Source organism: Equus asinus, chromosome 10, assembly GCF_041296235.1.
Source record: "Equus asinus isolate D_3611 breed Donkey chromosome 10, EquAss-T2T_v2, whole genome shotgun sequence".
Classification (NCBI taxonomy): Eukaryota; Metazoa; Chordata; class Mammalia; order Perissodactyla; family Equidae; genus Equus; species Equus asinus.
In genome coordinates this window covers 80,496,867-80,524,852 of record NC_091799.1, presented here as the reverse complement: position 1 = coordinate 80,524,852, position 27,986 = coordinate 80,496,867, and the positions used below count along the sequence as shown (strand labels likewise).

Here is a 27,986-nt window from a genome sequence, read left to right as displayed (position 1 = left end):
ATCCTTTCATTTCCTCCACCTCTGCTTACAGCAGCAATACTTTTACTCAGACTTCCTGTTTCTAGCACTAGCCTTATTTTTCGCTGTGTTTATACTTCCCCCTGTCTGTGGTTAAATAAGTATAAAGCCAGAAAGCTAAAGATTTAAGGCTCTCTGACTCTCGCTCTCACTCTCTCTCTCTCATTCATTCCTACCATAGGCTCACATGCCTGCTCTGTTCTCTCTTTCTCTCTCTCAGAATGACAATTCTAGGTACAGCTCTTGGTATGGTTTTCTATTTACTTCAAGTCGTTTCTGGAGAAAGTGGCTATGCACAGAATGGTGAGTCATTTCTAACTTTTCTTTAGGATTTCAGATTATCTCTAGCACAGGCTTCAGGCTGCTCAGATTCCTAACAGACCTGAGCTGGGCCCTGGGTTGGAATGGAGTTTGAGAAACTACAGTGTATTCAGTCATTTTGTATGTTCGAATCACTAGAACAGGGAGTTTGGGGACAATACTGTAGGTGGTTTATAAAATTTTAGAACTGTTAAGGAAGAATGCATTTGACTCTCCAAATGTAGATGCTAGTGTGGGTCGATGCCTCTGCTCTTACAAAAAGAACGCTATATAGACGCGACGATTGTGCTTGTTGGAGAATCTCCAAGGTAATTTTAGCTTGTTAAGAAATAAGGCTAGATTGGCTTTGTTTAGCTTTTTAAGAGTTTCCAAAAGCATGACTTTCATGACAAAATGAGTCTAGAAATAACAGCTTTGTCTGCATTTACCATTGCTACATCCCCAGCACCTAAAAGAGTATATGACATAGTATACATTCAATAAATATTTGAAAATTTCTTCCAAATATGTTAGTTTTGATAGACTCATGTGAGATTCTAACTGAATCAATGAATAGAGAAAGATTGCAGGGAGTTGTCTCATTGAAATATATTTGTCTCCACATCAACAAATGAACTATCATGTAATAATTCTCTTTGGGATTCCTGAAATACTTAGTGCCTAGTAGCAGGTGCTGCCTACTTCATAAATACATTGTAACTACAACGGAACTGGAGACAAAGGTTAAGCAGCAGCAGGGGCCACTGGGAACTTGCATCACCAATTTGTTCGTGGAAATTAAACCCCTTCATCTTAAGAGTTAAAAAGTGTTTTCCCATCAAAGATATCAAACACATCAGCCAAATGACTCAGCTTAAGTATTTTAAGTCATATAATTACTAAGGATGGAAATCCCTAGGATATTTTCATTAAGGGAATTGTCAGAGGGTTGACATTTTTCACAGTGTGACTATGTATGAATCACTTCGCAGAGGCTGATCCTCATTCCATGGTAGGTATTGCCTTGTGTTTGCACAGACTGATGGTTGATAGGGGACACATAAAGTTTACTCTTTGGAGTACAATATATTCCTTCTATTTCTCCCTGGTGGCCATACTGTTTCGAAAAGAAATAAGAATTCTAATTGAAAGCTAAGTGTTCACTTCAACTTTTAATTTCAGATTTTTTAGGAGATTTGTAACTACCCATCCACATGATCAAAATACTTTCCAGTTTGGGGTGTAAAATATTCAGCTGCTGTTTGTTGAAAGATAAGTTATTTCTCTGATAACCACAAGGATGATCAAGAGAAGAAAGAGATACTTAAAAAAAATCCAAACCATTTATACGTTTATTCAACTAATTCCTTTTGCTAGGGAGCCTTCTAAACCCTACAGCCTTGTCTATAATACATATTCCAAAATAATTAAATTTTTATGGAAAAATACGCTTAGATAGTGAGCATTTAAAGAATGATAGGTTAACTCACTGTCCAAAAGCTCTATATAATTTCAAACCCATAGTAATAATAACAAGTTTGACAAAGAACTCTTTTCAAAGGAACCCCAAAGTTTTCGTGTATAATCTCAGAATTAGAATTCTTATTTTAGCTTTTCATTACGCATTTCTCAAAAAAATATGATCATAGTCATAGCTAATCCTTACTGAGTGCTTACTGTGCTCTAATCTAAGTCTTTGTGTATATTTGTTTAGTGATTCCACATCATGAATTTACATATCAGACCACAGAGGCTTAGAGAGGTTGAGTAACCTGATGGAAGACCACAGCTATAAAGCAGAATAGCCAGGATTTAAACCAACATCTGTCCACCCCTGCCACTGGAGGTCTTAACCACTGTGTATATTACTGTTAACTAAGAATTTTTCAGCTTAAATCATTCTCTCTCTAAAATGCCATGCAATTTTGCAAGTTGCTGAGGGGAATTTTTCTTGGTTGCAAAGCAACTTTACTCAGTAACACCTGCTAAAGAGCCAATGAGCTGCTTCTCAAAACATAGCAACTTGAACCGTAGGACCAGCGCTTTGCATATTATATGAGAATTTACAGCAAGCGCACTTTGCCAGACTGGATAGCTAAAGGCAGTGGGAGTGCTTTGTTCTGCTGATGACCAGCATCTGCTAGACTGCTCTCTCTGGCTTATGTTGGATGTTGAAGTATTTTGGAGACAAAGCTAATCCATGGATGTCTGAATTCAAATAGTAATGTAGGTTCTGTTATATAGGATTAGTGGAAGGTGCAAAGAAGAGAAAATGTCAAAACGGTGTAAGGACTGCCATGCAAGGGCAGGCTAAAACCACCCACCCAGAACCATTCCATCGAGAAAGGTGCCAGCCATTAGGAAAGGATATCTAAGTCTATAAGATTAGGAGTGAACATGCTTTGAAATGTGAGCCCTAAATGGTGGACAGCCCCTCATTATTTAAAACTGTTATCAGGAAGAGGGCCATGCCCTGCTGAAATTACATAAGAAGTCTTTGCTGGAAGTAGAATTGTAAACCAGATAGATTCTAGGAATGGTCAGAAAGAGCAATGCCCATAGATCTTATCTAGATGTGGCTTTTCAAGATTTGTTGCTTTGACTGAACAGACCTGTCACTCAACTGATTGGTCCGCTCAGAATCAGCTGTACTAACTTTCCCACAGGCCTATCGGGTTATTTAAGAAAAGAGTGCGCTGTCTGCACATCTCATGGCCTTTGGGAAACTCAACTGGGGTTTGATTTTCTCATAATCTGTACCCGATTTAAAGCCCCAGAAGATTAATTTCTAGTACTGATGGACCTGGAAGCAGTCATAGGCTCACACTTGACAACCCTCAGAAGGGCTTTGGTTACTATGGATTTTCTCATGTCCCAGACAGAGTATATGTGCTGACAGATTTTTCTCTATTAAATAAAAAAATGTCTATTTAATCTTAGGATCCTCAACCCAGCTTAAGAAATTGAATACTCTCTGTGACCAACTGTCCTTTCCAAAAGTGGTGCAAAAAAATTCTGGTTCCTCACAACTTCCAGAATTTTGCCAGTGTCTATAAGATGCAATTATCTATAGAAGAATAATCTATAAGAACAGAAGCAGTATCTGTAAGTTTCACAGGAAGTTCCACCAGATGTGAGTCCTGTCAGATCTAATGTTTTCTAATCACTTTTGCCTCAGTGGCTTAAAACAAGTTGTCTTAAATAAATAAATAAATACAATGGAGATAATCAATGGTGCTTTCAGTTGGGACCCCTAATTAGGCAAGGGGAAGCTAGCCCTTAAAAAAGTGAACTCCTGACTGTTAGAGAGCTATCATCTTCCTTCATTCAGAAATAAGTAGTTAAGAGGGAATAAATGAAGATTAGCAATAAAGTCAAAGGTGAAGTTGGGTAGCGTATGAATCTTATCTGAAATGTACAAACTAGTAAGAGAAATTCCCATTTAAATAAAGGAAAGAATATGTTCAGTGTCTCATTGTTGATCTCTAAGACTCTAACTCAATGGCAGAAATATTTAGATCTATCTGGAGTTTATTTATTAAATGTGATGAATTTATTTTTTTCTATTAGAAAACTTCATAGTCATTGTTTTATTTTCTTTTGTTGGTTTTTGTTTTTGCTGTTTTGGAAACCTCTTTCTAGTCTTTGCCCTGAGCTTTCTTTCTTTAGATAAACTATGATCATCCTTTCATGCCCGCTAAAAAAGGCTGCCATTTCATTAATGTCGCTCCAGATTTCAATAGAATGCACTTATTTGATTCATTGAAAGCTACTGGTTTGTTCCTCCTCAGGAGACTTTGAAGACGCAGAACTCGACGACTACTCTTTCTCGTGCTACAGCCAGTTGGAAGTGGATGGACCCCAGCACTTGCTGAGCTGTGCTTTTGAGGACCCAGATGTCAACAGCACCAATCTGGAATTTGAAATATGGTAAGGAACAATGGCTTCAATGGGTGCCTAGAAATCCTCTGTCTTTCTTTTCATGGGCACTGCAACAATGGCTGGAAAGGAAGGAGTGTGAAATCCAATTATCAAATATTAAAATTGAATGAATTCCAAAAACTTCCTGAAGCTACTTGTCCCTCACTAACAGATTCAAGCAAAATGCTCTTGTGGGTTCACCTCTCAGGTCCTGCTGCTTCAGCCAAATGATGGTAGGGATCTTGGAGATCTCACATCTCTCTTGACTTCATAGCACAATTGAAATGCTGGTTCTCCCCAGACACTACTGCCAAAAAATCTCTGCCCATCATGAGACAGTCTAGTGTCTGTAAGCTGCACTGTGGAATGCCGTTGCCTGGTTTCTAATCCCAGTACCAGCACTTACTAGCTCTTTAACCTAGAGCAAGTTACGTAACTTTATGCCTCAGTTTCTCCACCTGCTAAAGGACATATACTACCTCATAGGGAAGTTGTGATGATTAAATAATTTAATACATGTAAAGCACTGAGAAGAAACATCCAGTGTGTCATAAGTAATAAAAAAGAGGCATTAAATAAAAAATCTAGGACTACAGACCAAACTTCTACCCTCTTGACACAATTTGACTTCAGATAATGCTCCTGATATCAATTTGCCAAAAAGCCATAGGAACAAATTGGCTCTTGGTTTCATAAGGCCTCACAGAAAAGGCATAGAAAAAGAGAAAGTCTCTGTCTGGTTTGAAAGTTTGATAAAGAGCTCAGAGAGCTTTATCTTCTCCCTCCTCCACAAATCATCTCTAGTCGCTGAGGGTTACTCTCCCCAGTGATTTGAAAAAAATACTCAACCGTGAAATTCTGACTTGTGGCTATCTCCAAATTCATATCAGATGACCTAATTTTAGTTGGTTTTCTTGTAAGGAAAGTGAGTCAAGGTCCGCCACACATACAAGAGGGCTTCTTAAGTTCCATAGACTCGCAGCCGGTCCTCCACAATCATAGTCTAGACACACCCTGAATTCCATGTCTTACATTGAATTACGGGAGCTTCCCGCATCTGTTCGTGTAGTGCTTGCTGCTGCAGTCACTGCATAAATAAATATGGTCTTGGACTTGAGTTCCATAGTATGTTCTCAGTCTGCCTCTGTCAGTTCACTTACATAACACACTTTCTAGGAATAAAATATGTCGAGAGAGCAGGAACCTACAATGTCTAGAACCTGTGCTGGAAACAGACTACACTAAAACAGCCGAACAATTCGTTTAAAGGATGCGCTTATTTCTATGGGCAAATCTCCCTCCAACACCGAGCTTTGCCTTTGGGTCCTTCAACTGGCTGTTAGTGGACTGCAGTGTTCATTGTGGTTTCTTGTGGGGAGGCCAAGGTTGACCTTTGTGTCCACTCTCGCTCACACGGTATTTGACCATTTCCTTACCCGCTTCCTTTGACAAGCCTTTTGATTTTTCTGTGGTATTTTAATCTGTCCGTAGCCTCCACTTGGGTTTTTCAGTCGGATTCAGATATTTCCATTGGAAAGAGGTTGTCTTACAACATGTTTTCAGTGTGAACAATAAGTATGAACTCTTCAGTAGGTTAAGGTACTTCTGGGCAGCAGCTGTTTTCATAAAAGTATCCAAACCTTGAGGGGGGATTGGTGGAAATCCTAGATCCAGAGGCGGCAATGTATCTCAATTTAAACTCACTTATAGAGTGTCGTATTTGCTGGTTAGGTTGAGTTTCTTTTCCACAAAAAAAACTAGCTTTATTGGAGCTTTTTTCTGTTAATATAAGTTTATAAAGAAGAAACTGGAAATCACTGAAAATTGTGAATTCTGTTGAAATTCTTACACAGGTGGAATTGTTGATAAAAACCAGATGCTATCTCCTGGAGCAGGGGCATCTTGCTAGATGAATTTCCCACCTGCCTGATCTGGCCACCTGTCTTCCAGGCTTAGAAACCGAGTTACTTAGTGTTCAATGAATGGATCCATCTCTCAGTGATGGACTTGGATTAGCCAAAATCACAGAGTTGGATTACCAGCACACCAACTGACTACTTCACATTGACAGATACAACTATCATAGAGGCCCAAATATTAACGCACGGCTCAGGATCTACAAGAGCTGACGTTTGTGGGGAAAAGAGACAGAGAGGGCCAGTAGCTTGCATATCAATATAAATGCACTCTTACTAGGTGACCTGAAAATTTTTCATTCACGCAAACGAACCAGGTCTCAGGTGCCTGGACTGACAAAGCGGAGGTGCTGGAAACAGGCATGTAGGTTGGAATCCCAATATTTAAGCTCTCTGATCATAACAACTGCCCTGCATTTGGGTAGAAGGATTAGTGTCTGGCTTATGGTCAGTGCCTGTAAATGGTACTTAATTCTCTCAGCGTAGTCTGATTTTCTTTAAAAATATGATCAAAGATTGTTCAGTTAATTTAGAAGCAAAACAAAGGAAATCTGTTGATTTTTAAGACTAGAGTTATTTGGTTCAGATCTCAAAGTGGTTAAGTTTTTTTTAATTAGTTGCCATCATTTAAAAATCTGCGTATCTCTTTAAAAAAAATGGATTTGATAATACAAAGCCCGTACAGCAAAAAGTAGCTGGAACAGAATTCTGCCTGCTTCTGTTGATGAGGAATTAAATTTCAGCGCTGAGGTGAGGCCCACTTTTCTCATTTTTATTACCTGTACAGACAACATAGGCACTTGAATTTGGGACCCTGCTTTTTAGGTGTTTGCATAATTTTCATAGTCAGAAGGCAATTGTATTGCCTTTATTTTCACATTCTTGGGGGCACCGCAGTCACTCCCACGAACCGCCTACAGATACCACTTCAAATATGTCACTTTTTGTTTCCATCAATTGACACCACCGTCACAGGCTGCACCCTGACAAATTGACCTCATAGTCTAGGCTTAACTAGCAATATCTGTCAAGTGTTGTTAATATAGCCCTTTTTCAGTAAACCGTACTAACTTTCAAAGTTGCTCAATATTTTTGAGCTAGATTCTGCCTTTCAGGTCTAACTGAGAAGTAAAAGCTATAGTTTGTTTTCGTTTTTAATATTTCCATGTCAATATCTGTTTGCAGCAACAAGAGAAATGCATTTGTCTCACTACAGTACACGAGGCTGCAGGAGATTTAGGAAGGCGGAGATGGGGTAAAGAAGCAGGTGCGGGGGTCCCCAGCAGTTTCTCCCTATTTTCGGAGCAAGGGGATGTGTGTGAGTGGCTTAGCATTGATGTCCCCTGCGAAGGTCCCATAGGGCCAAATTTGTTAGCCTATAGTACTACTTAGATATTTTCAGGACTCCTTTCTCTCCTCCAAAAATATCCCAGCTCTGTCCAGGAAAAATAAAATGTGATCCACAAATGTGTGAGCCACATATCTAATTTTAAATTTTCTAACAGTCTCATTTTGAAAAAGAAACGTGAAATTAATTTTAATAATATGTTGTATTTAGCTTAATATATTTAAAATACTATCATTTCAACATGTAATCAATATGAACAAAAACCATTAATGAGATATTTTACCTTCCTTTTTGCATACTAAATTATTAAAATCTAGTGCGTATTTTGTATTTAGATCACATCTCAATTTGGACTGGCCATATTTCAAGTGTTCAACAATAACACATGTGGGGCAGCAGTCATTGTGTTGGACAGTGTATTCTAGAACATTTCTAACTCTAGTAATACATAGTTAGCAACCAAATAAATTGTTACAATTTAATTAAGTGAATTGAAATGAATTGGATTGAATTGGGTTGAACTACTCATGGGAAGACACTAAGTTTCCTCCAGTCACCTAAAGCCAGGGTCAGGGGCCAGAAGCAAGGCTGTCTATTCTGGCCACAGGTTTATCTTAGTTTCCTGGCGTGGCTTCCTCTACACATAGGATAGCTCCCGGAGTTCAGAGTCCGTAAAAGGATGCCCAGACTCACACGACAGCCATATGGTGATAGTTTATTGTTCACTGCTCATTAATCTCATTCCCTGAAAAGTAGGAATGGACCAAGAATAACATTTTAGATTCTTCTTAAACTTCCAACAGTACCAAGAACTTACTACATACTAAGGATCTATAATTGAATATTCCACATATGCTTTACTTATAAATATATTCTAAATTCAGTGATTGAACTTAAGAGCCATTATCTTTCTAATTTCTCCACATCACATGTTTTCCTAAAATTTAGAAATGGGACCCTGCCTCAATTCTTCTCTTCTATCCTTATTCATTGAATCATGACAATGTTGTCATCTTCAAACCTGTCCATCTGACGTTCCTCCCAAGTTTGTTGTCTGGTATCCATCTAGCTTACCTTAAAATTTGCTTTTCATTTTTATTCCACTCCAAGTGTAAAAACCCATCTAATCCAACAAGAGACACAGCCCTCTAGAAACTCCAACACACATACACACACACACTCAAAACCATAACAACTACATACTCCAAAAGACAGCAGCTAATGAAAAAGCTATTTTAGGGAGATAATTGTAAAGAATGTCCCACAAATAATAAAGATATTTAGCCAATTAATAAGCTGAAATTTCTTCACAACTCTTAGTTTTTCATGACTGCAGGAGCTTAACCAGTCATTCAAAGACCACAGCAGCCCAGAGGTGGGTGATTCTGCACCTAAAGTTGAGGCATTCTCCTCAGATTTTAACCCCATGCCCACCTCACCTCAAGCCACACAAACACATTCTCTGTTCAGATCCAGGGACAATCCTGGAAAGGTCTCACTTGAGCACATGCAGAGAAACGTGTACATACGTCCAATTCACCAAAGAAAACCAACACGCATTCTGGGTTGTAGGTAGTAAAGAAGCTTTTTACAACATACTCCCTATGATTTTCTTTTTTTTACGTATCTGATTAATGAGAAGAACTCTTTTCATGGAAGTGAACTTCCACAGATGTACTTTTTTCTGCCACGATCCCCACTTCCCATCTGACCAGCTGTACCTCTTCTTAGGGCTATTTGGTTGGACTTAAAGAGTACGTAGAAAAAACAAACTGGTGACCACAGTCATCACAGGAGAGGGAATTTAAATTGAGGGTTGAGGAAGGAAGAGAAAGGAATAATTTTACTCTTATTCTTCATTGCTTAATTATTTTTCCAACAGGAATATACTTTGTATTACTTTTTTAACTTTTGTGTGGTTTATTAATTTTGTTTACTTTCTTTGTTGATGACAATTCATTTTGGGGGTAAAATTTACTTATGATGAAATGTATAGATCTTAAGTGAGTTTTGAGAAATGTATTTGACATGGAGCCATTGCCTCAGTCAAGATATAAACTATCTCTTCCACCCTAGAGGGATGCCTCATGTCCCATTCCAGTCACTTCTCAGCCCCTGTGAGCAATCACAGTTCTGAATTCTATCACCCTTTGGTTTTGTCGGTTTCTGATAGTTCTTAAAAATGGAATAACACAATTTTTCTTTCTGACTTCTTTCACTCAACAAAATGTTTTTGAGATTTATCCATGTTGAGGTGTGTCTCATAGTGCATCTTTCCAATTGCTGAGTATTAATTCCACTGCATGATTATATCACAAGTACTTAATCCTTTCTCCTCTTGACGGATGTTTGGGGTTTTTCAACTTTGAGGCTATCATTTTTTAAAGTTGCTGTTAACATTCTTGTACAAATCAGTTTGTGAATATGCATTTTCATTTCTCTGGGGTAAAAACCCTAGAATGCAATTGCTGTATCAGAGTGTAGGTGTGCATTTAACTTTATAAGAAACTGCCTAACAGCTTTCTAAAGTGATTATACCATTCTACTCCCCTACCAGCAACGAACGAGAGCTACACGTCATTTCCAACATTTGGCTTTGAAACAGTATCTCAATGTTTTTATTTATATTTCTCAACTAACAAACAACATTGACCACCTTCTTATGTACTTGTTGGCCATTTATATGTCTTCTTTTGGCAACTGTCTAAGTCTTTTGTCTATTTGTCATTGAGTTGTTTGTCCTTTTATTATTGATGGGTATGATTCTTTACATGTTCTGGACACAATTCCTGCATCAGATACATGTATTACAACTATATTCTGCCAGTCTGTAGTCTGCCATTTCATTTTCTCAGTGGCATATTTTAATAAGCAGGAGTTTTTCATTTTGATGAAGTCCAATAAATCTTTTTTTCTCTTTTTTGTCTAGTGCTTTTTGTGTCATTACTCTCAAAGTTAAGAAGATAATTTCCTACATTTTTGTCTAAATATTTTACAGTTTTAGCCTTCATATTTAGATCTATAATCCATATCTAGTTAATTTTGTGTGAGATCGAGATTCATGTTTTCCACGTTTGCTCAGTTGTTCCAGGACAATTTGCTAAAAGGATTTTTTCTTTCCCATTGAATTGACTGGGCGCCTGTATTTAAAATCAATTAACCTTACATGTTGAGTCTGTTTCTGAACTCTTCATACTTTCTTTTTTTATAATTGAGTTGTACACTTCATTTTTTTTGTAGACTACATCACACTCACCACCCAAAGACTAATTACCCCCCGTCACCATATACATGTGCTCTTTTACTCCTTTCACCCTCCTCCCTCCCCGCTGGCCCTCTGGTAACCACCAATCTAATCTCTGTATCTATGTTTGTTTGGTATTATTGTCGTTGTTTTTATCTTCTACTTATGAGTGAAATCATAAAGTGTTTGGCTTTCTCCATCTGACTTACTTCTCTTAGCATAGTACCCTCAAGGTCCATCAATGTTGTTGCAAATTGCAAGATTTCATCTTCTTTATGGCTGAGTAGTATTTCATTGTGTGTGTGTGTGTGTGTGTGTGTGTGTATACCACATCTTCTTTATCCATGCATCCTTTGGTGGGCACTTAGGTTGCTTCCAAGTCTTGGCTATTGTGAATTATTCTCAAATGAACATAGGGGTGCAAATATCTTTTTGAATTAGTGTTTTCACGTTCTTTGGATAAATGCCCAGAAGTGGAATAGCTGGATCATATGGTAGTTCTATTCTTAATTTTTTGAGGAATCTCCATATTGTTTTCCATACTGTCTGCATCAGTTTACATTCCCTATTGATCCAGTTATATGTCCTTATGCCAGTGCTAAACGGTCCTGACTACCACAGCTTTACAGTAAGTTTGAAATCAAGTTCTCTGAGTCCTCCATATTTCTTCTACTTTTTCAAGGTTGTTTTGGCTATTCTGAGTTCTTTGTACTTCACAAAAGTTTTAGAATCAGGTTTTCAATTTCTTTTAAATCCTGCTGAGATTTTGATTAATATTATGTAGACCAGTTTGGGGAAATTTTCATCATTTCCCTGCTGAATTTGCTAATCCATGAATTTGGCTATTTATTTAAATCTCTTTTAACAGCTCTCAGGAATGCTTTGTAATTTCCATTGCAAAGGCCTTGAACATCTTTTATTAATTTTAGTTCTAAGAATTTTATGCTTTTATTGCTGTCATAAATGGAGCTGTTGTTTTAAAAATTAATTTCCAATTGTTTGAGACTAGCCTATGGAAATATAATTGACTTTTGTACACTGACCTTTGTCAATTCATTGTATTAGTTTCTATAATTGTATTAGAGAATCTTTATAATTTTCCATGTAAATAAAATTGTTGTGTGCAAATAAAGGAAGTCTCTTTTTCTTTCTTTCCAATCCAGATGTCTTTTATTGGTTTCTCTTGCCTTACAAACTGGCTAGAACCTCTAGTGCACTGTTGAATAAAAATGTTGAAAGTGATGACCCTGTCTTGTCCTTCTCTTAGAGGAAAAGTGTTCACAGTTTCACCATGAAGTATGATATTAACCACAGACTTTTTGTAAATGCCCTTTATCAGCTTGAGGAAATGTCCTTCTATTAATTGTCTGCTGAGAGTTTTTATCATAAATGGATGCTGAATTTTGTCAAATGCTTTATCTGCATCACTTGAGATAATCAGATTGTCTTTATTCTGTTAATGTGGTGAATTCTGTTGATTGATCCTTAATTGTTGAGCCTACCTTAACTTCCTGGAATGTATTCTACTTTGCCATTATGTATTAACACCAATGTGTTAATATTTTGAGGAACTTTGCATATGCATTCTAGAGGGATATTCATCTGTAAATTTCTTTTCTGTAATATTTTTGCCAGCTCTTGGCATCAGGGTTGAGCTAAATTCATAAAATAAATTGGGAAGGGTTTATTTCTTCTCTATTTTCTGGAAGAATTTGTGTAGGATTGGGACTATTTCTTATATATTTGATAGAATTCATCAGCATATAAACATAGAGCTTTCTTTGTACGGAAGTTTATTAATAATAAATTTAATTTCTTTGAAAGAAATAGAACTATTGAGATCAATTTCTTCTTTATTTTCACTTTTGGGCAATATCTCTTTTTAGCGATTGCTCTAAGGGTTATAATAGTCAATCTTATCAGAGTTTACTATTTCGTGTAAAATATAAGGAACTGGCAATCATATAGTTCCACTTATAATATCCTATCCTTTGCACTTTTGCTGTCATATATTTTACATCTGCATAGCTTAGAAATTCTCAATGCCATTATAATATTTGCTTTAAGTATGTTGTCTTTAAAGAATATAAGAGGAAATATATATTGTCTTTCATATTTACCAAAGTATACTCTTTCTGGTACCCCTAATTCTTTCCTGTAGATCTAAAATTCACTCTGGTTTCATTTTCCTTTGGTCTAAAGAATTTCCTAAAACAAATGATCTCTTATTTTATCTGGCCATATCTTTACTTTGCCTTCATTATTGAAGAATATTTTGTGCATATAAGAATTCAAGGTGGATATCTTTTGTTTTCTCTTTCAGGGTTTTAAAGATACTATTCCAGTGCCTTCTGGTTCCCATAGTTTCTGATGAGAAGGGATGTTTTTCTCTGGATGCTTTCAAGATTTTCTATTTGCCTTTGTTTTTCAGCCATTTGACTCTGATGTGCTTAAGTTTTATGATGTAGTTTTTTTTTTTGGATATATCCTGATTGGGTTTGCTGAGTTTCTTAAACCTAAACGTTGATAATTTTTGCCAACTTTGGGAAATTTGGAGCCATTGTTTTAAAAAAAAATTTTTTTTATCCAAATTCTTTCTCTCTTCCTGTTCTGGAACTCTAATTACACATTTATTTAGCCCATTGATGCTGTCCTACAGATCACTGAGACTTTCTGTTATTTCAGACTGAATAATTTCTTTTGATCTATCTTCAAGTTCACTGATCCTTTCTTCTGGCATCTTCAATCTGCTGTAAGCCCATGCCATACATTCAGTACATTTTTTAAAATTTTAGATTTGTACTTTTCAGTTATAGTATTTTCATTTTGTTCTCTCTTTTATAATTTCTGCTTATCTATTAAGATTAAACATCTGCTCAATAATTATTACAATATTTTTTGTTTAGCCCTTGAACATATTTTTAAAAGCTGCTTGAAAGTCCTTTTTTGCTAGTTCCAACATTGGGGTCATCTTAGAGTCAGTTTCCATTGACTGCTTTTTGTCTTGACTATGGGTCACATTTTTCCTGTTTGGTTGTTTGTAGTAGCGTTTGAATGTTTCAAGGACTATTTATAATAGGGTTTTTTGGGGATTCTGTTAACTGTCTCTGGCAAGTGTTAATTTTAGTCCTTGTTACTCAGTTAATTTGGCTGGATTAATCTCCAAATTCTCTCTACTTTTGAGGCAGCATCTAAAATCTCTCCTTGGTTCTTTCTGGTGCCTTCTAGCTATTGCCATCCCACGGTTTCCTTGGAGTCTCCTCCATACCTGTACAATTGAGGCAATATATTCATAGTAATTTGAGTAGAGTTTATAGGCAGATTTGGTGTCTTCCATCTCTATAGCTTCCTCATTTCTAGGCTTTTTCCCCTTAAAAATATCCAGCCACTCAGGCAGTCCAAAACTCTGTCCTCTGACTTCTCAAGATAATAAAACTGTGGCTTTCTGTTTGCTTCTAGATGCCTATCACAGTGTGACCTAATGGGTGCCCTCAGGCAAAAAAAGTGAAAGCAAGGATCTCATCCACCCTTTTTCAAAGGATGACATTCCCTCTAGTTTCTGCCTGCTTTTGGTTACTCTCCAATGCTTTTAAATAGGATTTTCAAAAATATCTTGTCCAAAGTTTATAGTAGTTATATATTGGAGGGCTAGTGTAATATAAAGTACTCTGCCATTACTGGAACTAAAAATTATACTTTTTTTAAAATAGAAATTTTTAAAAAGAGTACAGCTTGAAGCTTTTGATGCTAGTTGCATAGTAGGCAACATTCTCTCTTCCTCAGTTTCCTGAAGGCCTAATCTTAATTAGGAAGTGACAGAATTCAATTTCTAGAGCCTTGCTATTGCATGTTAAGCTAGTGAGCATGGAGAGAAGGGTTGATTTTAAAGTCTGTTGGTGAGTTAAAAGTTGAAGCACAGTCAAAATTACCTACCAAAAACTCTAAATTACCCACTAAATATATAGGGTTTTTTGTATATCACTCTTTAGACTATTTTGTCATTTCCTTTAACCCTTTTTGGGTCAATGTTTCTTCAAGGGGCTTTATTTCTTCAGTTTATTCCTGAACGATATCAAAAAAGCATTACCTTCCCACTTAAATGAAGTATTTGTTTTTCAATGATCAATTATTTAAAAAATAGAAATTTTCCATTATTTTCATGAACATGCTTGACTATTTCAAATTTAACTGCGTCTAATGTCTGAATATATAATCACTGATTGTAATGGCAGAAAAAGCTACATTACTTTAATTTTTTCTCTCAAACATGCATCTACCCACTCACATACCTATGGACAGAGTTGAAGTCACACAACCGAAACACACATGATGCTATTCCATTGTATACACAAACTCCTACACGAATCAAGACAGATTCCCTTTTTGTTTCTACAGTGAGGGCCTTTTGGAGGTAAAGTGCCTGAATTTTAGTAAACTGCAAGAGACGTATTTCATCAAGACAAAGAAATTCTTACTGATTGGAGACAGCACAATCTGTGTGAAGCTCGGAGGAAAGCACATAACTTGCCAAAAAATGAACATAGTCAAGAGAGGTAAGAAGTTGGAGATGGGGCTATGGTTGCCATTTTTCAGATATCTGAACACACTGATTGTGTCTGGACTTTCTGTATGTTAAAAGGAGACAAATCATGAAAACGATTTGTAATAGAAAACAGAAAATTCTCTAATGCAAATAATTTTTAAAAGAAATGAAAGTTTTGAAGCTTATGCTATTAGTTCTTACTGTGAGAGAATTCGGAGGATTTTCAAATTCAACTGTGAAAGGCGATTGGCGTCTACAGTTTTCAGGAAGAGTTAATCTAGAGGAAGTGTCTAACTGGAGCTGGGTGTCCTGTCACCCACTCACATATGTGCTTCCCTTCCTCAGCTTACCTTCTCCTGAATTCCTTGTAGCCTTCTCCCCATATACTTACCACATTCTGAGTGTGTTTAACTATTATCAAGTTATTTTAAAAAGTAAATATACCTTCCGTATTAATAGAGTTCTCCAGAGGAACAAGAACCAATAGGAGATACATATATATAAGAGAAAGATATTTATTTTAAGGAATTGACTCATACAACTCTGGGGGCTGGCAAGTCTGAAATCTGTAGGGTAAGCCAGAAGCTAGAAATTCAGGTAGGAGTAGATATGGCAGTCTTGATCCAAGTTCCACCAGGCCATCTGGAAACTCAAGCAGGGTTTCTATGCTGCATTCTAGAGACGGCATTGCTTCTTCATAAGGGAATCTCAGTCTTCGCTTTTAGGCCTTCATCTGATTGGCTGAGGCCCACCACATTATGAAGGTTAATCTGTTTTACTCAAAGTCTTCTGATTTAAATGTTAGCCAATTCACCATTTGGTTACCAAGAAAGTAAATCAAAACAATCAGAAAGATTGGGAATATAGACACAAAAATTTTTCCCATTACTTACGGATTTATGACCCCAAGGTAAATAAAGTTGTTTTTCAAAACCTCAGAGATACCCTGGTATAGGAGAATGTCTAAGCCAATTATGATATATCAATGCAAAGGAATAATGACTACTTTAATAATAATATAACTATTACTCTACCTGTGGAGATTTACAAGTGAAACAGTATATATTGGGGCAAAACTGTTCAAAGTGGTTGAAGAGATGCATTCTTTTGCTGGTTTTAAATACTATGGCTCTGTTTCTCCCTATTCTCAATGACCCTCCCCCCCTTCACCCTACAAGAAGAAAATTAAAGGTAAGAAAGCAATATTCATTGGAGAAAACATAGAGAACTTGGAATCTAATCTCAGCTTTGTTTCACTAAGATGGTATAATAAAGAGTAAAAGCAGAAGTTCCATAGGTCAACAATTATCTTCTAAAAAAGCAAAGGTAGAAGAAAAGAGACCTTAGGTACAATCAGTGTAAGTGCTACCTATGTGCCATGGCAACAGCATGGTATCTCTGTCTGGGACACAAGCAAGCTGGGTTTTGGTCATTTGGAGACCATGTTGCTATGGATAGATGTTCAGTTTGTGAACTGCACAAGGGCACTAGATCTAAAGATTCACCATTTATAATGCAAATATATATATTCACTCTCTGAGAGGAGGCAGAGAGGGCAGAGATTCTCAGTCCTCTGACAGAGTCCTGGAGCATCGAGTAGAGTCCCTTGTTACAGAAACCCACACCAGCACACAGGGCCTGCATGCATTTTAGAGAATGAGCATGTGAACAGTCATGGCATACCCAGAGACTACAGGTGGCACCCTGCCCCTTCTGAGTCTCCAGATCTCACATGGCCAGTGCTCTTAGAGGCCCACATTCTGTACCACCCAGCAGACTGCAAACCCGACATGCCTCATCCAAGAGGCAAGAGGTAGAGTCAGGATGTGCACACTGCTGGTGGCTTGGGCCTCTGTGAAAGGGTGGTATGAGGCCCTTGGGGCTTTGGAAAGCACCCCTGGCCAAGCGAGATGAGAAGTGGTAGAGGCATGTCTCACAGAGCATCTTCTTCTGGTTCCTAATGTGACTTTTCACACACAGAACTGTCATTGAATTGAATTTAAACTGGGTCTTCCTGATTGAATCCCAGAGCCAGAGCTCGCCTGCAACCACCTGCCCCCTCACTCAGTTCCTCATCTTTAGGTGTGGGACCCCCCAGTAAGGCAGGAGGGGCAGCTTCCTGCCCTCCGACTTTTTTTGACAGGGTAAATCTATATAATAAATAGGTTATCTATTATATATATATATATGTATAATATATAGGTTGTATATTATATAGATTCAGGTTGTGCAAGGATAAATTAACTTTGTAAAATGTTGCTTGAAGCATGAGCACCTTTTTCTAATGTGTTCAAAGACACCATATGGGCTATAGGCAGACCTGTTTGGGAGTGCTTAGACAAGCCAGTGTGAGACAATGGAGTACAGAAACAAGAGCTAAATGGAGAAGAGCAAGTGTCAGAATCAGACAGAATTGAAGTCCTACTAAACCATCCTACAGGGGGCTGAACTCAAGTTAATAAGCCTCTCTGAGACTCATTCCCTCATCAGTATAGCGGGGATAAGTAACCGTTGATGGACGATGTGTAAGTAAAACACTTAGCACTTAGCAGGTGTATAATCAATGTCAGTCAGTTCTTCCCTTAATTGTCCCCTTATTAAGAGTCCTTGGGAGATGGAGATGGGGCAAGGGATTCAGGGTCAGATTTTGTGGAGAATACGGATCTTAATTGTTTCCTTGAATGAAGGGTAAGAACTGACTTGGCAGCTGTAATAGAACCCGTTGACAGCATTCTCTATTGGTCTGTTCCGCTACATCCACCCCTTTCCTCCTGCTTCCCTTTAGAGCATCTTCCCTTTTATAGTGCATCTAAGGGTAAAAAAGGATAAACTGCCCCTTTTACAGGACATCCAAAGGTAAAGAACTTCCTCTTTTTCAGTACCTCTGGGGCAATGGGGGAGAAACCTTGGCAGTCACCACTGTGAGCAAATGATTACAATAAGTGGGTCACACTCCACCGCACATGTTTATTTTACTGGGTTGGCAAGTCAGTCAGTCTCACAGCCCAGTCCAGATAGCTGAGAATCCAGTTCAGTCCACTGAGTGAAAGTTTGAAGAACACGCTCTCTCCCATTAACAATAGGTTTAGGTTAGATTTTGACCTATGTGATTCCCCATCTCTGTCTGAGATCAGCCATGCAAAAAGAGTGGCTGCCCCGTCCCTAGAGAACTTCCCAGGCTTTGGTGGAAGAGCATCTAAGAGGCCAAGAGGTCAATGGTGGGGAGGCAGATGACACACATGCTCTTCTAGGAATTCGATACCTTTCTCAGGCTTCGTTCTGCCTCATATACTACCTCTCCAACAATAATAATCTCCCTCCAACAGGGTTTTATATATGGTGCATGTGATCCTAACAGCAACTTTGAGAGGCAGGCAGGTAGAAGGAAGAGACCGGAGAGGAGCTTCCAGCTAATGCAGACGACACTACAGCAGGGAGCAGCCTGAGGTCATGCTGAAAGTTACAAGACACAGCCAGGATGCGGATCCCCAGCTTCAGTATAGCTGAGATGAGCTACAAGGCTCCCAGCTTGTAACCTGATTTTACTGGAATAATGAAGACTTAAAGTTTAAATATTCCTGCTTTGGGGCTAGTTAGTAACAAGTTCTCTAGGATTCGAAAGGCACAAAGAATGTGTTTGGTTGTAAAATTAGCACTAGCTGCTATAACAAATAAGCCCTAAAATATATGATATCTCAGACAACATAAGTTTATTTCTTGCTCACATAAGAACGAAAATGGGCGTTTCTAACCTGTGGCTGGTGCTCCTCCAAGCAATATTCGGGGCTCCTTCATCCTATGGGTCCACTGTCTTCAACATATGACTCCAAGTGGTGGAAGGGGAATAAGCACGGAGTCACATACGCGGGGTTTCTGTGTCAGGATGGAAGGTGGTGCACATCACTTCCACCCACATTACTCACAAGGCCACACCCAACTGCATGGGAGGCTGGGAACCAGGAAGAAGAAAAAATGGTTTTCTGAATTTGTTAACCAATTACTGACACAGAAAAGGAATGTGATCGTCAGAGTAGATGAACTTTAAAGATTATTAATTGTTTCCTTGACTGCCTTATAAACTGACCTCATTACTTTTTCCTTTCCAGTTAAACCTGAGGCCCCTTTTGATGTAAAAGTCATCTATCGTGAGGAAGCAAATGAGTTTGTGGTGACATTTAATACATCGCACTTGCAAAAGAAGTATGTGAAGGATTTATTGCATGAGGTGGTCTACCGCCTGGAAAAAAATGAAAATGATTGGATGGTATGCACATCAACTACACCTATACATTATGAAATTTATAAAGATATATAAATATAAGTAATAAGTAAATTATATATACATTTAAAAAGTATATAAAACTATAAAATAAAAATTTCTTAATGTTACATATTTTATTGTCCCAGAAGGACATTTACTCAGTGAGGGCCCCCAGCAATTTTGGGCTCAGAATGTACCTTTCCCTAAAAGAAGCTCCCAAAAGTGTAATAGTTTCAGGCCCCACAAAACCTGCATCTTCCCTGGGCTGGCCCATTTCTGTTCTAGCTCTGGGTTTTTTTTCTTTCTCTATTGTTTTGTCTTTATAATGTTTCTAAGTTAAGTTATTGGACTAACAATATAGATTGAGATTAAATCAATCCTCTTTATTTGGGGGCCTCAAAAAATGTCTTATTTAGCACAACTTTCACAGGCAAATCAGGTAAAAAACATCACCAAGTCATAGCCACAGTTTGGTTTATGGGAGTTGTGGGAGCAGAATGCAGTAAAAGAGGAGAGGGGGCGGGATGTTTTTCTTCTTCTTCCTCTTTAAGCCTGAGTTCTTAGTTCTTGAGGTAACAACTTGTGGGAGGGTTATTTAGACTTTTCATGATTCGCTGCTGTTGGAATGGTCTGGCTGTCTCTGCAACCTATTCTGGGAAGGAGGTGGGAGAAAAGTAGAATGTCCCAGGTTCTCAGCTTCTTCTGAACCCACTGGTTTAACTTTCATCCTTTTTGCGCCACATGGACAGAAAACAGATGATGGTTTTTCTTTCTTGAGGCAAACAAAAGTCCCTGCTTGTCCATAGTGTTCTTTTTTCTCAGGCCAGGATCAGCCTGGTTTCTTTCCAGTATGCTGCCATATGCTACTTACACAGGTGTAATGCCTGCTCCAAACGACCTTCTCCCTCCTTCTATCCTCACCCTCCCACACACACAAACACAGACTGGGCTACCTTGATTCTGCCCTCTTCCAGTCTTCATGTGAAAAGCAACTGTAGTGGAGAAAGGAAAAGTTTTGAATAAATGTTGCCAAGACAATTGGTTAACTATTTGGAAATAAAATAAGTTAAATGCCTAACTCTTTCTGTAGAACAAAAAAACAAAATGTGATTTAAAGAAATTATGTAAATTTGAAACTCTAAACAAGCTAGAAAAATATAAGTAAATGTTTATATTATTTTGAGTTGGAGAAGAACATTCTAAGCATAAGAGCTGTAAAAGAAAGCCAAATATTTATACACGTGACTACATAAATATAAAGGCTTATAAATGTCAGCACACACAATAATCAAAATTGTTAGTCAAATTAAAAATTAGGATTAACTTACCATACATACAACTGACAGGTGGTTAATATCCTTAACATATAAAGAGGACTTATAATTCAATAAGACAAGTATAACAATGGAAAAATTAGAGAGAAATTTGGGAATGTTTCACAAAATAAGAAATATATAAATTCAATAAATGTATGAAAACTAACTAAAAATCAAATAAATATAAATGAAAATGATAACAAAACAATACTTTTGCCTATCAAATTGATAAAGCACTTGTTTTCTTAAGAATACACAGTACTGGAGAGACTTGTCTCTATATCGCTATTCACAACGTAGAATGGTATCTTTCTGGAGGGAAATGACGTTTGCTCACTAACCTTATTATTCTCTTTCATCTTCCCTTGGGATATTAAGGGGAAGAGAAAGAAAATGAAGAGATTGAAGTGTGGAAAGGAAGGAGAGAGCCTGAGAGTGATTTATATCCTCCCAAAGTGGGAAAGCCTAACTCACCTGAATAAGGACCCATTGTACCACTGCCCTCCTTGACCATTTGAGCATCATTTATGAGCTCAGCAACTCTGCTCCAAATTCTGCTGCTGACCCCTCCACATGTCAGAGCTCCTTCTTGTAACAAATATGAGTGGGCTTTGAGAGAAGGCACACATGATTAAAGATGCTCAATTTGAAATGACTTGGGAGCTCTGGGCACCACCTCTTTTTCCATCCTAAATATGTATTGGCACTTTTTGCTCTTTAGCATGTGAATATATCCAGTACAAAGCTGACACTCCTACAGAGAAAGCTACAACCTAATGCAATGTATGAGATTAAAGTGCGATCCATCCCTAATACCAACTACTTTGAAGGCTTTTGGAGTGAATGGAGTCCAAGTTCCCACTTCAGAACTCCAGAGAACAACAGCGGTGAGAAGTGACTGTAGAGTCTTTCCTGCCCCATGGTGATTTACATGTTAAAGTGTGTGAATGATGAGGTGCGGTGCATCCAGGGTGGTGTGGCTATAGACACGATGTGGTCTATACAGAAACTCATATATATACCTGAAATTATGTAATGTTATAAACCAATGTGATCTCGATAAAATAAGTTAAAAAAAAAAGTGTGAGTGAGAGTGAGAGCTACAGAAATGACTCCCCTGAGGGCAATCTTATACTTTCTTTGGAGAATGACCTGCTATCTTTGCCCCTTTTGTGAAGAAGAAGGAAGTGCTGGGAGTAGTCCTCAGTCACTGATCAACGATGTAAGCTGTCTGGACTCTACCGCCCTGGGTGCTCTTGGGAGCTGCTGATAATTCTGAGCAAAATCCCCACCCACTACCTCCAGTTTCCCAGTTTACACTGCGATCCCAATGACTGGTCTCTCTAAGACCCCTCTAGAGAAGAACTTTGTTGATGGCAGATGGACAGACAGATGTGGCTCTCCCATGCCTCCTTTTCTGGAATAATAAAGACATTCTGGGGGTCTAGGAAATAAGAATGGCAGGAAGAGCCAAAGAACATGGCTCAGGCAGGCCCCTGGGGATGCTTAGCATCCCACATATACCTTCCCTTTGAGGGAGGAGGGGAAATGTTCTGCTGTATTAGCCTCCCATCCCCACCCTAGAAGTTGCCGAGCCTGCGGGGTAGAGCATTTATCTCATAACCCCCTGCTCAACTTCTTTCTCTGAGAAGGAGAATGTTGGTATCTTTAATGCTAGGTCACTTTTACATTTCAAATGACAGAAGTTCTGGACCTAGTCACCTAAGTCAGTGCCACTTACTGAAGCCAAACCCCCCCCCACACACACACACAAATCTAGTACATCATCCTGTTCACTGAAGAACAACTTTCAAGAAATAATAAATGGGCTCAAGTTACTAAATGCACTCAAAGCACAAAAGTCACCCTCACTGTGTGCTTAATGATTGCTGACCAAGATCTATTCTTGCATTCCAGGGAAGATGGATCCTGTTTTACTAATTATCAGCATTGTGAGTTTCTTCTCTGTGGCTCTGATGGTCATTTTGGCTTGTGTGTTATGGAAAAAAAGGTGAATTTCTTTAACTATCAGATAGTGGTTATGTGGGATTCCAGCCAGGCAGAGCTCTAGCCCTAGTCATTGATGAGAAAACTACAAAGAGGAATAAGATATTTCAGGAATTATACTTCCTAACATCCCTCCTCAACCTCAGGCACTGGTGAATTTCCATAGTTAATTTCCTAAGAGGTAAAAATATGTGAACTGGACATAAGGCAACCCCTCCTCCCAAAACTCTTCTCCAGTCTCCTGAGGGAGCAGGAGCCATGCCTCCAGAATGCAGCTGGAGGTACCCTTGGAAAATGCAGAATGTGTGAAGTCTTGACTTTCAGCATTCAAATTCATAGGATTTTTCATTCTACCCCATCATGGGGCCATGTTCATCACAAAATGATGTTTTAGACACATACCAGTCAAATTATTAATGTTTTGGGAAGATGCCATCAGCAAAGGGCCACACACCCCTAGGATACTCCAGTTTGCAAAGCACCACCTTAAAGCAATTTCCCTGGGTAACTTAGCTACACCATTGCCAAGCCTCGTTGTTCCTTTTATCCAAGGCTCTTTCCCAGAGGTGTCCCATTATGTCTTACTCACAGAGTAGCTCACTGACAACCATGTCGTGCAGAACCCCTCCACAGATTGATAGGGCAGTGAGGCCCAGAGAAAGCAAGTCACTTGTCCAAGGTCATTCACCCAGTTGTGGCAGAGCCAAGTCTAGAACTCTGCCCTTCCAATTCCTGGCTCAGAATCAGTGGAAAGCTCTGTTGTGCCTGCTCCTCTGCTATTTACTTCATCTATCAACGCCCTCTTATTTCAGAATTAAGCCTATTGTATGGCCTAGTCTCCCTGACCATAAGAAGACTCTGGAACAACTGTGCAAGAAACCAAAAAAGGTGAGTGCTTCTGCTGCTTCTATCACTATGTTGGAGGCATCCTGGTAGCCAAGAATGGTATTGCAGGATGAAGAATGGTTGCACCACAGGTTTTGGTCTTTTGTGCATCCCATAACAAGGGTTCCTCATAAGATCCCAGCTGAAGCTCCCCAAAGATAGGAAAATAAAATGAGATGCAAGTCCCAGAATTACCCAGGCTTCCCCAGCACTGGAACGCACAGTCAGTGGTTACATTAGACTCTGATGTGTCACAGCCTTCCAGAGGCAAAGCATCAACTAGAACATGTGGGTAATTCCCTGACATTCCCTGATAAAACCCTGTCAGAAAGTTCTTTCGATCTTTTCTTGAACAGAAAATTTGGTGGTGTGTCTCTCTTGTTCAGTCTTAATGACTCCCTTCTCTTTTGGTGCAGAATTTGAATGTGAGTTTCAATCCTGAAAGTTTCCTGGACTGTCAGATTCATAAGGTGGATGGCATTCAAGCTAGAGATGAAGCAGAAGCCTTCCTGCAAGATACATTTCCTCCACAACTAGATGATTCTGAGAAGCAGAGGCTTGGAGGGGGTGTGCAGGGCCTCAACTGGCCATCCCAGCATGCAGTCATTACCCCAAAAACTTTCGGAGGAGAGTCACCCCTCAGATGTCTGTCTGGGAGTGTCACTGTATGTGATGTCCCTGTAATCCCCTCCTCCAGGCCCCCAGACTGCAGAGAAGGAGGCAAGAATGGACCTCATGTGTACCAGGGCCTGCTGCTTGGTGCTGGAACTACAAACAGCACCCTGCCCCCTTTGTTTCCTTTCCAATCAGGAATCCTGACATTGAACCCTGCGGTTCAGGGACAGCCTCTCTTCACTTCCCTGGGATCCAGTCAAGAAGAAGCATATGTCACCATGTCCAGCTTCTACCAAAACCAGTGAATTGTGAGAAACCCAGGACTAAAACTATCGTGTCCAAAAAAGGTGACTGAGCTCCTACCCTGCCTTGCAGCACAAAGAAGACAAAACTGATGCATCCCCTCTATGTAATCTACAGGACAGGATGCTGAAACATTGCTTTGACCACTCCCTCTCTGTTTCAGTGGAGTTTGGCATGAAACAGGACTATTCTGCTTCAGACAACCCAAATGATTGAATTATTTTGGAAAGAAAAAAGAGGAGGAAAGAGTAAAAGAAAGGATGGAGGAAAGGATGGAGGGGTGGAGAAGGCAGAAAGGGAGAAAGAGATGAAGAAGGAAGGGAGGACAAGAATGATAGCTGCCATTCTTAGGACTTACTCTATATTCAGTGTTGTGCTAAGTGCTCTGCACTTTTTGTTTTGCTGCATGCTCACAATAATCCTGGGAGGTGGGTGTAATTATATTATTATACTCTTTGTCATCAGTGATGAAACTGAGGCTTAAAGTAACTTGTCTGTGTTTCCAACTCAGTGAGGAGTGGTACCCAGATTTGGTGCCCAGGAGTCAAACTGCAGTGTCCCCCAGCCACCCTTCTTCCACTTATCTAAGGACTGATCCATTCTTGAGCACCATACCTCACTCATAACAAGGTGACTGCATAATTTACTATCCAAACTGGGTCAGTTTTGAAAGTGAAAGAGGAAGTTATAAATAATGACTCCAGGACAAGTGTAAACCAGGAGTGTCCCAGACAAATGGGGACATATGGTCACCAATACTAAGAAAGCTATGAGGAAGAAAGTTGGGGACAAACTATCTCCTTAAGTGTGAGTCACCGTGGCCAGCCACATCTGCAAAAAGCAAAGAAAGCAAGAAAAAGCCATGAAGCCCTTTTTATTCATCTTTCCGAAAACGTACTCGAGGGGGAATAAACTAGAAGCCTAGAATTTCTGTTGTTAGTTATCAAGAGCACGATCCTCTTCTACTCCCATCCGGCTGCATCCATCCATGATAGAAGCCCCTGTAGCCAACCCTGACCACCGGTGTATTGGAGCCATGAGTTAAGAGAACAACCTTCTATGCATGTAGAGGCTGCCCCAACCCATGTTCATCCACAACTGTCCAGAGTTCCACAGCCATGGATGTGCCCACAGACTGCAGGGAGAAGGAGTCATAGCACATACAGTGAGTGAACAGACTGTGGCCATGTTCTTGAAGATACAGAGAAGAGACATGTTATGTACATTTGACACGAGTCCTCTTGCATTTCTTGGTCTAGATGAATTGCTAATGGCTATCACGATCTGCATCCAGGCAGCTGAGCTCAGGGGAAGGCAGCAGACCCCTCCCCCACAGGCCCCCAGACCCGGTGTACCCAGAATCAGGCAGGGCAGAGGCAGGACACAAAGGTAATGAAGGACATAGGTTCAGGGATTTGTTTTCAGGCTGTTGTTGTTGTTTACATTTTGCATTTTTAAATTTGCTCTCTTTTTAATTTGTTTAGAGGGAAAGCTATGTGTTTTTAATTTTTTAATTTTCTTGTTTGTTTTTGTTTGTGATATCTGTGGAGGGAGTTTTAAGTAGTGAGCTAATGGACCTTATCTGTTGGCTTAGAGGCCTAATAATAATCAGACCATTTTATTCCTTGTTTGGGTGTTATACTTTCCAAGTCCTTTCCTCTGAATCAGTGGTAATGAATATATTTACATAATCCCTTAGATTTGCTTAGTGCTTTTGTGATTTTCAAAGCACTTCCATGAGCATTATCCCTTGCATTCCCTTGACAAGTATTTATGGAAAGTCTTCTGTGTGCCAACCATAGTGTTAGGCATGGGGCATCTAAAACAAATAAGCCTGGGACCCTGCCCTCACAAAACGAAAAAATCTAACCAAAGAGGCAGGTTTGTAAACAAATGATTATAATAACACAAAATGCTATAATGGAGTGCCCTGTTGAAAGGGCCCTGTTGAAGACAGCCAGAGAAAAATGCCACAAAAGTGATATCCAGCTGCATGGAGGAAAAGCAGAGGCTGCCTGGTGTGTAAGTAGAAGGAGACTGTCCCACCCAGGTGGACATGTGTTCTTGATCTTTTGTTGAAGTGGGAGCCAAGCCTCGAAGAGGAGTTCATCACAGGAAACCTCATGCCCGTCCTTGCTCTCCTGTATCTCTTTCACAGAGGTCCTATGATGTATTTATCATTATCTTTGGCTGATGGGGAAACGGGACACAGAGGGGATGGGTCAGTTACTCAACCATACATGTTAAGTCAGGACTGGAAGCCATAAGTTTGTATCTCTGATACAAGGAGACAACCTCATGAAGAAATGAGGAGATAAGTCTAGAGGAAAATCAGGGTCCCTCCAGCTCTGAAATCCTCTGTTTACATGTTGTTTGGCACAGGTTGTCATTTGGATTTACTGTGTGAATGTCTGTTACTGGAGGCATTTAAAATTCATGTATGATACTCTTATAATCATAACTGCTGCTAATGCTTGATTATATACTCAGGGACAATGTATAACGTAAGATTACAAATTTGTTCTCACCAACTCCCTTTTGGATTTCATTAAGAAAGAAAAACTCCTGGTCAGAGATAATGTATAAATCAGAGATGTAAATGGCTAGTTGTCTATAGCATTAAATGAAGGGAAAACTGATAATTAGGCAGTTAATTTGGTCAATTAAACAACCATGTCTGCATCTAGGGGAGCCTGGCTTATTTGATTGATTTCCTACTAGTCTTTGACTCTCCCTTCATTCTGGTTTCCATGGGAATTTGCTTTAGAAAAGCCAAGTATGGGCTGTTTCACGTGTTCAGACTTGTGTTTTCATAGCATTCATGGCGGGGCTGCAAGGCTTGGAAGTGACCAGGAAGACAGTGAGAACGCGTGGTTGGACAACTGAAATGATGCAGATCAGATGGCGTTTCTCCCAGCTCAGTGGATTTTCTTTGGGGTTATTCTTAAAAATATCCATCACTACACTGGAAGTCCCTGTTCTGACTATGTACTGTCCACCTGCATTACAAACATTCTGCAGAGCTGCTAAGTATATACATATCCGATGTGTGTTACAATCTTGTATTTAATTAAATGCTATGAAACTGACTGTACTTGTCCTCTGTGAGAAATACGGATGGAAGGATACCCTGAATGGGCCACAGTTCTCGTCAGCCACTGGAAACATTCTGGGGTCATTTGCTGTCTTTTTATGGGCTTGGATTTTCAGAGAAAACTTTTTTTTCATCAGTTAAGTAAATAATTTGCAAATTAATGAATTAGCAGCAATTTGTTGAGGATCTGCTTTGCATTACTTTGCATTGTGCTG

At 39.1% G+C, this 27,986-nt stretch overlaps 1 protein-coding gene across 2 annotated transcripts; it reads left to right on the top strand.

The window, feature by feature from the left end:
• The first annotated feature begins 43 nt into the window (after positions 1-43).
• IL7R (interleukin 7 receptor) lies at positions 44-27,766 on the top strand. Of its 2 annotated transcripts, XM_014831238.3 has the most exons (8): positions 44-321; positions 4,110-4,248; positions 15,143-15,300; positions 19,397-19,554; positions 21,589-21,754; positions 22,785-22,878; positions 23,687-23,762; positions 24,176-27,766. In XM_014831238.3, exons 1-8 carry the CDS (start codon positions 240-242, stop codon positions 24,677-24,679), a joined length of 1,377 nt encoding a protein of 458 aa, XP_014686724.1. In that variant the 5' UTR covers positions 44-239; the 3' UTR covers positions 24,680-27,766. The 2 variants fall into 2 exon arrangements, with proteins under 2 accessions (XP_014686724.1, XP_070375877.1); XM_070519776.1 differs by lacking the exons at positions 22,785-22,878; positions 24,176-27,766 and having other exon boundaries at positions 115-321; positions 23,687-23,766.
• The last annotated feature ends 220 nt before the right edge of the window (positions 27,767-27,986 follow it).